The sequence below is a fragment of the Myotis brandtii genome, unplaced genomic scaffold (genome assembly GCF_000412655.1).
Source record: "Myotis brandtii unplaced genomic scaffold, ASM41265v1 scaffold250, whole genome shotgun sequence".
In the NCBI taxonomy this organism is placed as follows: domain Eukaryota; kingdom Metazoa; phylum Chordata; class Mammalia; order Chiroptera; family Vespertilionidae; genus Myotis; species Myotis brandtii.
The window spans coordinates 2,456,797-2,469,120 of record NW_005359478.1 but is presented as its reverse complement, the minus strand read 5'-3'; the positions used below and the strand labels follow the sequence as shown (position 1 = coordinate 2,469,120).

Here is a 12,324-nt window from a genome sequence, read left to right as displayed (position 1 = left end):
GAGGACAGGAACAATATCTATGTCCCTTTGCTTGGCTTGGCTTCCTGCCACAGAGCTGCTCACTAAATGGAATAGCAATGCGTGGCGAGGATGTCATTATGAACTGGAGAGAACACTATACGGGGAGTCAGAAAACCCAAGTCCCGACCTTGGCTCTGCAGTGAATTCCGGGTGTGATCCTCAGCCAGCCATTCTCCAATCCTGTGGCTCGATGCGCTAGGCCTGGCTGACTGTGACACCTTTCTAGTTCCAGGGTTCCAGAGTTCTAGAACTCTGCTCACCCTTCTCCGTCTTCTTGACTCAGACTGGCCTGCGTGTGCCTTCCATGAACAGAGACGTCCCAGAGGTGCCCCTCACAGGTGGAGACCTGGTGCCCCAAGGCCACACTCGCCGCTGCCTGTCTGTGGTTGAATCCAGAGAGCAGCTGGAGGAAGAGGAGGAGGAGGAGGGGAAAAAGAAGGAGAGAGATGGCTTCCACGCTGTACCGCTCCGAAGATCGGGGGCTTTCCGTGCCCATAACCACAGCTATGACCCCTTCAAAAGACATAGTTGGGGGCCAGACAGGGAGCCCCAGGATCAACTGAGCAGGTAAATCCCCAGGGGCCTCCTGTCCCTACTTCCCTTAAGTCCGAGACCTGGTTCAAAAGGAATGACTCCCTCGTTCCTTCTCTGGGGGCTTAGAACCCAGGCCTATGTGAGCCCTTGGGAAAGGGGGACCCTGCCTTTCAAGATGTGGCTTTCCCTGGTGTTTCTAGATCAGCGGTTCTCAACCTGTGGGTCGCAACCCCTTTGGAGGTCGAACGACCCTTTCACAGGGGTCGCCTAAGACCATCGGAAAAACACATATGTAATTACATATTGTTTTTGTGATTAATCACTATGCTTTAATTATGTTCAATTTGTAACAATGAAATTGGGGGTCACCACAACATGAGGAACTGTATTAAAGGGTCGCGGCATTAGGAAGGTTGAGAACCACCGTTCTAGGTCCTTCTTTCTCCCTGGTCTCAAGGGCACGTGGGGGAGGGAATAGAGAAGGGGAGGTACAGGCCTGGGGTATCAGGACACTTGGGTCTTGTAGCTTCCATCTCCCACCTTGGATTGAAAAGAACCATACGACGGTTCAGTGCTGAAAGGGACTCCAGGGTCATATGGTCCCGTTTCCTCATTTTACAGATGAGGAAACAGGCCCAGGGAACCGTGGGAGGTTTCTTGAGAGAAGTGGTTCTAGGGTTGGGGCCTTGAGCCAGCCCCTTTCCCAAACGGCTGCCTCCTTGCTGGTTCCCGGCTGAGGCAGACTCAAGGTGTCTTGGACCTCATAGTGCAGTCCTGCCATGAGAGAAGAGTGGCTCTCACTCAGAGGTCTGCGTATGCCTGGCAGACCAGTAGAGAGGGACCCAACCCCCCCGCCCCCCGCCCCCTGGAAAAATCCCTGACCACTTCCCCCAAAACAGAGGAAGTCAGAAAGAGAAGGCCCCGGGGTCAGCATGAAGAGTTCAGTGTGAGTGGTCACGGTGAGCGCCTGCTAGCGATGGAAGGGCCCTGTCTCTCTGCGTTGGCACTGGTTCCCTGGCACAGGTTCTCTTAGCTCTGGTGAGTAGACCCACCTCTTCTGGCTCTTGGTCAGGGCTGGCTGAGCAAATGAGGGGAGAGGACCCTGCGCCTTGGGCCAGAACTGGAGCGAAAAGCCTTGCCTGCCGGGCCCGTGGCACTTGCCTAAGAGCAGCCCGCCGAAGGCAGCGATGCCCTGGGTAGCCCTTACGTGGTGCTAACTGTACCTCAGGCCTTCCAGGTGTCTCCTTTCGCGATCAGGCATTCATTCTGCTCCCGGGGCAGAGAGAGAAGGGATCTCTGGATACATCGTCTAGATTAGCAGGGACAAAAGTTGTCGTTAGAAAGCAGACAGGGAGTGAGAGTCCAGCTTGCTCTTTGCCTCCCCCGGGGCACTGGCTTTCTTCTGGAGGGCAGTACTGCCGCATGTCCACCAGGGGTCACCCTTGCCTGCAGCCAGCCCTGCAGCTCCTCCAAAGCACAGCTCCAAAGAGAGGGAGGCCAGTTTGAGTCAGGGCTGTGCCTGTGCCAACAGGAAGGGTTGGGCTGGGGGCAAGCAACAGGGCTGGGCTGAGGCCGTTTTCCTCTCTTGTGCCCATCACTGGCCATTGGGTACAGAGGGCAGTGGTGGCCATGTGTGTTTCAGGAGCAAACTGCAGGCTTCGGGATGCGCTGGGGCCCAGGAGACTCCCTTACTGCAGAGCCAAGAGGACCTGGGCACTTCTCTGGAACCGCAGCACCAAGGTGGCCAGCCTTCCAGTGCGGTATGGACAGACACATTCCCAGGGAGCCCCTCCCCTCCCTGCCCCTGGCCTTTCCAGCCATCACTCTGTGCCTCCTCTGTTCTGCCAGCTGCCCAGGCATCACTCCATCTGACTGACTCTGAGTCTCTTGTCTGTACCCCTCTGTCTGCTCCCTGCGTCTGCATGCCGAGTGCCCCACTCTTGGTCGCCTGCCTCTGTCTCTTTGCTCTGAGACTCTCTGTTCCTTCCTTGCTGGGTCTGGGTCTCTGTGTCGGTGTAGGAATCTCTATTCCTCTCTCATTAAAAGGCCCCTGTTCCCCTAATTGTTAGAACCGCTTCTCCGATTTGAAGCTGGACCTATTATTTGTGGGAGGAGACTAGGTCTCTGGTACCCTGAGAGACAAGAGTTCTCCCGCAAGATAATCAGAAGATTATTAAATGAGAAATAGAGAGATTGCCCAGTCTTCTGGCTTAAGGGAACACAACTTGGGGATCTCAAACCAGGACCCACAGACCACCGAGGGTACATTAGGGCTGTAGAGGCCCCACTTGGTCAGCCAGCTACGAGTGCCTCACAGAAATGTCTCAAGCCCCGTGACTAAGAGGCTGCCTCCCTCCCAGCTCTTCCTCCAGCTGGCCAAGGAGCCCAACCCCAGCCTCCTCCTTCGATGCCTGTGGAGTAGGAGAGGCTGAGAGAAAGGAGCTGTTGCATGTTACAGCCTATCAGGGGAGCAGCAAACCCCAGCTCCCCCCTCACCTGCTTTTCCCCATCAGCACCCTGCATGTCTTCCTTGCCTCCATATCAATCTGGTAACGTAGAAAGAACAGGGTTTCCGAACCAAACTGACTCCTAGATCCTTCATTTACCAGCTGAACACTTTATTTCATCTTCCTGAAAATCAGGATCATAAAAACGACCTTTTAAAGGTGTGATTCTTAGATGACAAAAAGTTGTCAAAGTGCCCGGTACAGAGGCTGGCGTACAGGATGAGCGTGAGAAATAACCGTTTCTTTTCCCTCTTCTCTGCTCCATTCCTTCAGACTGCTTTCCCTCTCTCCCGCCTTTCTCTTCTCCTGCCCACTTCGCCCCTTATTGGTACGATATGTCTTCTTCTTTCCCCCACTGGATACAGAGGGCAGTGGTGGCAATGTTTTTCTAGTGTTTTTCTCCGCCTTCCTGCTCTGATTCCCCTCCTCTCTCCATCTAATCTTTAAGCCATCCCCTTATATTTCTCCTTCTCTATATGTTTGGGGTCTTTTTGTTTCTTCCTGCAATAGCAAGTGAGTAGAAGTTCTTCACCAAAGTCCACAGACCAAAAGTCTGAGACTCCTTAAGCTAGACTGGGGCTTGCAGACTGAGGGCCATGGTCTAGCCAGGTCTAGCTCCAAGATTTATTTTGTTTGGCCAGCATGGTGCTTCCACTTTTAAAAATGCAGACATCCTTAAATGGGACCTGTGCTCTCCAGTTTGCCAGAGTTGCTAATACTTTCTCTTGTATTTTTTCATTTATATTTTATTTTAAATTATTTTTTAAATATATTTTTATTGATTTCAAAGAGGAAGAGAGAGGTAGAAACATCAATGATGAGAGAGAATCATTGGTCAGCTGCCTCCTGCACACCCCACACAGGGGATTGAGCCTGCAACCCGGGCATGTGCCCTGACCGGGAATTGAACCGTAACCTCCTGGTTCATAGGTCGACACTCAACCACTGAGCTACACTGGCTGGGTCATTTGTCTTTTAAACATAATATTTAAAAATGAATGCCCAATAAATCAACCACCCATCTCAAGAGCCAGAACATCACCAATACATTTATCTTTACTTATGTCTTCCTCTCTTATTCCCTTGGCTCCCATAGAGGCAACCACTATCTTGATTTTTCTTTATCATTCATTTAATTTTTAAAATAGTTTTAACACAAATATATGCATCCCCTAATATTACATTATTTTTTTTGCTTCTGAATTTAAAAACAATGATGTTATAGTATACACATTGTTCTATAATTTTCATTCAACATTCTGTTTCTAATTTTTATCCCTGTGTTGCAAAAAGTTATAGTTCATTCGTTTTCATTTCATTCTTCTGTTGATGGACATTTGGATAATTTCCATTCTTTGCCATTATGAAGTACATTACTATGGAATCATCATCATCATAAAAGAATGAAATGCTTGCCATCATAGTGGATTCTTAAGCTCGTGCTCCACGTATGCGGCGTGCTAGCTGGCTGTTTGGGCATAATGGTTACATGTTTGGCGTGGATAGCACACAGATTGGTGTCTTCAGAAAGGCCAACCAGATAGGCCTCACTTGCCTCCTGCAAAGCACCGATAGCTGCGCTCTGGGAGCGCGGATGTTTGAAGTCCTGAGCAATTCCTCGCATCAGAGGCTGGACGGGACATTTGCAAATCAGAAGTGCAGTGGACTTCCAATAACGTCTAATATTTAAGGAAGTGCCACAGAACCGGGCCTGTAACGACGAGGTCTCTTCACCCCTCCAGTAGAGGGCGCACCCTTTGGAGTGGCTTTGGTAGCCAGTTGCTCTACTACGTTCGGGCAATTTGTGGGCAGTCTACTTTGTAGGAGCCTTGCTATAGAGACCGCTTTACTTACCCCCTTCTCGTTGGGATGGAACTCTGTGAGTTAGATGCTGCATTGATGCTAGAGAGCAAGGGCTGCAAACACCAGCTTGTCTTTTTCTTACTGATTTGTAAAAGTCCTTCATATATTCTGGATTTGAGTCTTTTGTCAGATATGTGTATTTTGAATATTTTCTCCCAGTGTGCATTTTTACTTTTAAAAAATAGTTTTATTGATTTCAGAGAGGAAGGGAGAAGGAGAGAGAGATAGAAACATCAATGATGCAAGAGAATCATTGATCAACTGCCTTCTGCACACCCCACACTGGGGATTGAACCTGCAACCGGAGCATGTGCCCTGACCAGGAATTGAACCATGACTTCCTGGTTCATAGGTCGACGCTCAACCACTGAGCCACGCTGGCCGGGCTATCAAAGATTCTTTATCCAATCTACTGGAAAGGGACTTCTGGGTTGTTTCCTATGATCTCAATGACACAGACTATTTGAATTTATTAAAATTTGCCTTATGGCCTGATATTTGGTCAGTTTTTTGATGCCCCAAGTAGGCTTGGGATAAAGGTATTTTCTAATGGTTGGGTGTGTGGTTTATAAATATTTTTATTCCTTATTGTCTTAAACCCAGATGATCTCAGTTTTTCTCCTTACATGTCTGGCCTCCATAGGTTGAGTTTGTCATCTCTGGAAACCATTCAGGGTAAATCTTTTCTAAGACGTTTTCTATATTAAGGAAGCCTGGGCTTGAGTTGCACAGTGGTGACTAGTAACTAGCAGAAGAACTTCCCAGTTATTTCAATGGAATATCCCAGATATGGATTGTGATGGTGATGGGGGAGGGGGTGAAAGGCTTGAGGCCCTGAAGATGGGCCATGTTGTGCGGGAAAGTGAAAAATGGGGAGTAGGGGAGACGGATGAAGCCTAACCTTTGTATGAGGATTCTTGACGTGATTCTAGGGTCAGGGTTCCTGTCATCCATCTCCTGGCCCTTTGGACCACTCAGCCACTGGCATGCTGTCGAAGTCTGTCTCCATGAGTGGCATCAATTGCTTCTGGAGTGGCTCAGATCCAGCCGGTGAGTCAAAGTGGGGAGCAAAGCAGTGGTAGCTCCCCCTGTCTGTCTCACCACCACTCCTCAGGGTGAGCTATTGAGGGTTCAGATATATCCTGGGTTATATCTAACTCTAATTTGGAAACTTCAAAATGCCTTTATTTCAATGAGAGATTTGAATTCAGGACTCTGGCATTCTGACACTCTCCTTCCAGTGAAGGAGAACATAGGACACCCGAGGCTCTCCAGCCTCCCTTATCGCCAGAGATGGAGGACAGTTAACTGCAATGCACCTTGTCCTCAAGATGAGGCATTGGGAGCTCACCGTGAAACCGCTGTCCGCCCCATTCACCAGAAACATGACAGAGACACGGAGTCCTCCGCCCCCTTCTCCACAGAACCCTGGCGCCCTGTTTCCCTGGCTCCCAAGTTCTTCAGCTCTGCTCAGACCCCGCCCTCCCTCCCTACTCCCCAGAGCGCACCCTCAGGAATGGCGTCACATGCACCTGCAGCTTGGGAACCTGATCCAGGTGGAGGGGGTGGGGGAGGCAGCCCTGGACGCCTTTGTCTGGCTTCAGCTGGACACTTCTCGTCTCCTTTTGTGTTGGCAGGAAATTTATCCCAGTCCTCTGCTGCTAACTTCAGCCAAAGGTAAGTTTGGGGAGATCTGGAGTCCTTCAAAGGCCTAGATGGGGGAGGGTCAACGCTTCCTAAACATTGCTCCCCTTAACATTTCTGATCCAAGACCTCCAAATACCTTCCTCCCTGAGCTGCATAGAATGGACCCAGGGAAGGCTCCGGCAGGTTCTGGTAGCCCATGGGATGGGGAAGACATTAAAGAAAGAACAGGAGTATCCAGACGACAGGGTGTCCGTTAAATAAAAGAGAGAGCTGCTAGTTGTCAGTGCCAGGAAGGTGAGCAGGCAGACGGGCTGTTAGACAGTCTTAGGGAGAGACAGTGAGGGAGAACCACGAATGAATCAGCTTCGATGGCTCAGGTAATTGACCAATGGGCAGTGGCTCTAAGGAGAACCCCCAGGGGAGAGGGCAGAGGGCAGAGGCTGAAGGCATAGTTCAGGAATCCGGGCGAAGGCTGGGCGAGTTCATCGGCTATGCCAATAAGCATGCAAAATCAGCACCTGTTTATTTGGCGCCTGCAGCTGAAGCCTGATGGGAGTGGGTCAGCCCTCTAAGACAGGGCGGGTGTGAGAGCTGGTCATGGGCCCTTTAAGATGTCAGGCTCTGATTTGCGGTCCCAAAATCTCTAGCTGACACATCCTCCTGGCTCTGGCTTTGGGATTAGCTCATGGGATGGGGCTGATGAAATCCCAGGAAATTCAGTCCTTACTGGCGTTAGGCCCAGAGGCCCTTTCCAAACAGCGGAGGGGGTCCTACACAGGGCTCTTGTTTAGGAGGGGAAAATGCCGCCCCAGAGAGCTCCCACCCCATATCGCTACCGCTGGGAGCAGCCTGAGAGAGAAGATTGGGCCTGGATGAAGTAGGGGGGTGTCTGCATTTATCTGGGAGGAGCCTGGCGTTTTCCTCATAAATAGAGGGGCCTGGAAAACTAGCCCTTCACACCCAGGAAGTCCTAGGAGGTGGGGGTGGGGAGTGTCTTTCTCTCTGAGTCCTTCCTTTATCTTCCTCACCCTTTTTCTGCGTCTTTCCCCTCATATCTCCACTCTCTTTCTCCTTATCATGGCACCTCCATCCACCATCTCTCTGGGAGTATCTTTTCACCTCTGCCTTCTCTTTCTGCAGCTGTAGCCAACTGGAACGCGGTTCGGACACCTGGGTAGGCTCCTCCCTGCGACGAACCTTCAGCTTCCTCTGGGGCATGACCGGCAAGGCCAAGGTAAGAGTCAGCTGGGGAAGTAGGCGGCCTGGGACCCGCTGCCTCTCCAGCTCCCTTCCTCCCCACCCCTGGTAGACAGAGACTCAGGGCAATGTTCAAGTGTTAAGGGAACACATGCTGCCTCTCCCAGCCTTCCTGCTGCAGTCCAGTAAACCGCCTTCCCTCTGTTTTCCCCGTGCCTGCAGCTTAGCAGCCAGCTGTGGACAGCTGGACGAGACAAGAGCCTCAGCAGCTGCAGGGTGGACTAGCCCTCCTTTCCTTTAGGCCTCACATAGCTAAGAGGTGGGCAGCAGAAATCATAACCATTGGGCATAATAATAATAGTTACAGCAACACTGTACTTCATTTTTTAAAATATATTTTTATTGATTTCAGAGAGGAAGGGAGAGGGAGAGAGATAGAAACATCAAGGATGAGAGAGAATCATTGATTGGCTGCCTCCTGCACGCCCCCCACGGGGGATCGAGTCCCCAATCTGGGCATGTGCCCTTGACCAGAATCGAACCCAGGACCCTTCAGTCTGCAGGCTGATGCTCTATCCACTGAGCCAATCCAGCTAGGGCTACTCTTTACTTCTTCGTAGAGTATTAGCATTTATGAAATGTTTTAAAATTCATAATTTTATAGGTGGATACGGCAGCAGCAGGAGTTGAAGTTAGACTATAGGCACATCGCCCGTGGAAGGCCATGTGCAGTTCTAACCCTGGGCAGGTGCCGGCACATTGCTCTCTTTCTTATTACCAACCTCTGGGCTCTGGTGAAGCTGGGAGGTCTGCCTGCTATTCGAATTTGTATCCACTTTCTTCATTTTCTGAGCCACCCCGCCCCCCTTTTCTTCTGGTGGCCTCCCCAATTATACATGTACTTTCCGCCTCAAGGTGGCTCCTGAGCATTGAGAGACACCCAGAGCAGTCATCATCTATCCACTTGGAAGAATCATAGGAGTCTCCCCTAGGAAGGTTGTCCAGGCTCCTTCTGGCCCCTCCCACAGAGCCAGGGCTCTCTCCTCTGCCTGCCTTTTAGCCAAGATTCCCCTTCCTCTGGGCGGACAGGGGAGGCAGAGACAAAGCCAGGTGGTTAGCACCTTCTCACTACTGGCAAAAGTGGGGAGTTGAGGCTTGAGACCAAGTAATCTGAGAAGAGGAGGAGCAGGCGGGCGGGGAGGGGATCCTAAAGCTGGGGGGAGGGGAGGGAGGCAGGGCAGTGAGGCCTGTCCTCTCCATGGGGGAGCAGAGCTCTTTAAAGAACAAAGCCAACTTGAGGCCTTGGGTCTGAGTCCCATCTTCCCACGGGCGCTCTGGTTCAGTTCAGGGCTTGAGAGTCGCTGGCAGAACCACCCTCTTTCCCCGCAGTTGTTTGCCCACTCTTGATCTAACAGTTTGTCGACGGGTTGAGTAACCCGGTGAAGGGGAATGTGGGCAGAGACTTTGGAGTCCAGACAGGCAGCAGGAAAGCGCCAGAGTAAGTCAGACATTGTCCCATGTGGCCTTTCCTCACGCGGCCTCTGGTCCTGTGGTCCTGTTTCCCGCTCTGTCATCTGGTCCATCTTCCTTCCACCTTCATGAATGTGTGTGTCTTTCACCGAATCTCTTCTCCCCCTTCCTCCCAGCTCAGGATAAGGGGCCGTGAGGAGGTAAACACCAGGGGTGGGGCTGGAGAGCCGCTCAGTCAAGCAGCGAGAGAAGGAAGTGGCTTATTCCTTCCTATTTGACTAGCATTGTAGGGCTGACAAAACGCTTTTCCAGAGGTCATCTTATTTCATTCTTATAACATCCTGGGAAAGATAAATATTTTAATCTCCAGTTCTCAGGCAAGATAATTTAGAGCCTAAATTGCCTCTGCTTGTCAGTAAAGCTAACATAACAGTTTATCCCCTTTCTTCCCTCCTTCTTCCATCTTCTGATGGATGGCCACTGGAGTCAGTTATGTCTTAACGATCCTTCCCAGAATGCACAAGGTCCAGAGTAATAATAAGAAAAGCAAGCTTCCTCCTGGGCACTGGAGTGCTTGGGCCCAGGTATCCCTGAGGCTCCATCTGTTCACTTACTCGCCATGACTCGGACTCTAACAATCAGGTTCTTCTCTAGATGGTCTTCCTACCCATGAAATGTGGAGGACACACCTGTTGAGTTAAATGAGCTAAAGAAGGTAGTGGCCACTTTTATTTATTCATTTGTAAAATATTTTTTATTGATTTCAGAGATGAAGGGAGAGGAGGAGGAGAGAGATAGAAACATCAATGATGAGAGAAAAATCATTGATCGGCTGCCTCCCGCACCCTACACTGAGGATCAAGCCTGCAGCCGGGGCATGTGCCCTGACCGGGAATGGAACGTGACCTCCTGGTTCATAGGCTGATGCTCAACCACTGAGCCATGCCGACTGGGCTAAATTTAGTACATTCTTCAGCCTTGGCTGCCCACTGGGGTGGGGGTAAGTAAATCGGGGTTCTGAGCCTGGGAGCCTCTGGACTACTGGTTTGGGGGAGTTCCTAGGGCCTTTCAGGAGGTCGCCCCCGCAGGTGCGCTCCTGGAGGAATCAGCTTCTCTCCTGGCCCTGGAGAAGTCCTTTCTGCTTTCTCTTCAGTCTAGAACAGGCATGGTTCCTTCCTTTCCTTTTTTCTGGTCTTTGCTATATAAGGATCCTAACAGGGGAATGGGTGAAGAAGGAGGTGAAGGAGTTGCTAGGCAGAGGGGAAGCCAGAGGAGCACTGTGGGGGTGGTGCTGTGGGTGAGGAGCCCAACTAGCTCAGCCAGTGGTGAGGCAGTGGAGCCCGAAATAGTGGCAGCAGCTAAAATTGGCACCTACAAGAGTGCTGAGTTGGGCTTCAGACCTGCAGCCTGCCCTTCTGCCCAGCGAGCAGGTCCTGGGAGCCGCTCAGTCTGGGTTGGCTCAGTCTGCCACTATTTCGGGCTTCCTCCCTCCTTCCCCCACACCTTTTGGGACTAGAACTGGTCAGGCCTCTGCAAACAGGGGATGGATGCTCTGTCTCAGGGCATCCCATGCTTCTGGTTTCTCCAGAGGTGGGAGACCCTGGGAGGCAGAAATGAGCTGCACGGTGAGTGGGTGTAGCTAGGAGTGGAGGAGGAACTTTCCCAGCAGCAGGAAGCTCACCAGAGGTGGAGGGTGCCTCCGGGGCTGGCGCCCCATCCCCCTTCTCGTGGAGAGACTGGCCATACCCCAGCTGCCCCTGACTGGCACAGGCTGGTTTCTGGTCTTCTGGGTCTGGCCTCACTTGCAACAGAAAGGACTTCCTTAGCTTCTTAGCGTTCAGGTAGTGAATTCCTCTCCACCCTCAAGTATTTGGCAGGGGCGGAGGCAGGAGGGGAGGTGAATGGACGGAGTGCGGTCAGAAGGCCGCAGAGGGGTGGAGCTTGCAGAAGAATTCTCCCCGCTCCCCTCTGTTTTCCGGAGGTGAATCCTCTCCTTCACGCCTTCCAAACACCCAGCCTCCAGTTCCCCTTCGACTTCCCCGCCCTCTCTCCACCCCGACCCCCAATTGTCAGGGGAGCCTGTCATCTCCGGCCTGTTTGCTTTGAAGGGCCCAGGGCCGGGAAGGAGCCGGTGGCCGGTTCCCTGGGGACCTGGGGGCGCTGGAACCCTCCGGCCTGCGGGTCTCTGAGTCCTGCAGCAGGGAGGATGGAGGGCGGAGGATCTGGGCTGGGACTGGGCTGCGGGGCTGGGCAGGGCAGGGCAGGGAGCGGTGGCTTTTTGGAAGAGGAGAGCTCAGAGGCCGATCCCTGGGGCTCGAGGCCGCTCCAGGCGCTGGAGGGGACCCTCCACTTGTCCCTGGAAACGCGCTCACGGCTCTGCGCTGCCCCAGTCCAGACCCAGCAGTTGGTGCCGGGGGCACCCGCCCTGCTCTGCCCCGCCTCCCCCTTCCTGCGCCTGGGCGGGGGGTGGAGACTCTGGTTTGAGGAACTGGCGCCGGTGCTGCGAGGGGAGTCCGACTTCCTGTCCCCTGAGCTACGCGTGCGGGGCAGCCCGTCCCCCGCCACCCCCACAATAGCTGGACGCCGGGGCCCCCAAGTGTCCCTCTGGCCCCCCCTCATCGGGGGATTATGTCTCGGATCGAATCCCTCACGCGGGCGCGGATCGACCGGAGCAAAGAGCTGGCGAGCAAGGTGGGCTTGGCGACCCCTCCCCTCCACCCCTGTCCCCAGGGCACCCCTCAGCCCCCGCCCACAGGCGCCCCCCCCTCCCCCGGTCGCCCCGCACCGAAATCGGGGAGCATCCACCGGGCAGGAGGCGGGCTGGCTGGGTGGTGACTGAGTAGCTGGAGTCATTGGGGAGGGGGTGGGGGCCGGGGACAGACCTTGCTCCACCTCCACCTCCACCTCCACCTCCCCGCCGGGTCTGGGGAGAGCGCGGGCCAGGTATCGGTGGCCTCCGATCCGATCGGCGGACCGGGTGCTCGGGGCCTCACGAAAGAAAGTTACTCGGGTAAGGGACAGAGCGGGAGGAGGGGTGCATCAGGGTGGGGGTGGCGAGAGCTGGTGGCACCCCCTGAGCCTGGCT

General features: G+C 53.1%; 1 protein-coding gene across 5 annotated transcripts in view; it reads left to right on the top strand.

The window, feature by feature from the left end:
- The first annotated feature begins 344 nt into the window (after nucleotides 1-344).
- Nucleotides 345-12,324, top strand: part of ARHGEF2 (Rho/Rac guanine nucleotide exchange factor (GEF) 2) — a 43,154-nt gene continuing 31,174 nt past the window's right edge. Inside the window, exons 1-5 of one of the 5 annotated variants that reach the window (XM_014540833.1) lie at nucleotides 345-588; nucleotides 2,198-2,315; nucleotides 5,858-5,975; nucleotides 6,563-6,602; nucleotides 7,713-7,806. In XM_014540833.1, coding sequence (XP_014396319.1) covers nucleotides 5,912-5,975; nucleotides 6,563-6,602; nucleotides 7,713-7,806 — 198 coding nt within the window. In that variant the 5' untranslated portion in view covers nucleotides 345-588; nucleotides 2,198-2,315; nucleotides 5,858-5,911. Of the gene's footprint in view, nucleotides 589-2,197; nucleotides 2,316-5,857; nucleotides 5,976-6,562; nucleotides 6,603-7,268; nucleotides 7,550-7,712; nucleotides 7,807-10,209; nucleotides 10,240-11,442; nucleotides 11,931-12,171; nucleotides 12,250-12,324 lie in introns of those variants that run through there. The other 4 variants (XM_014540834.1, XM_005867558.2, XM_005867556.2 and 1 more) reach the window with 4 other exon arrangements.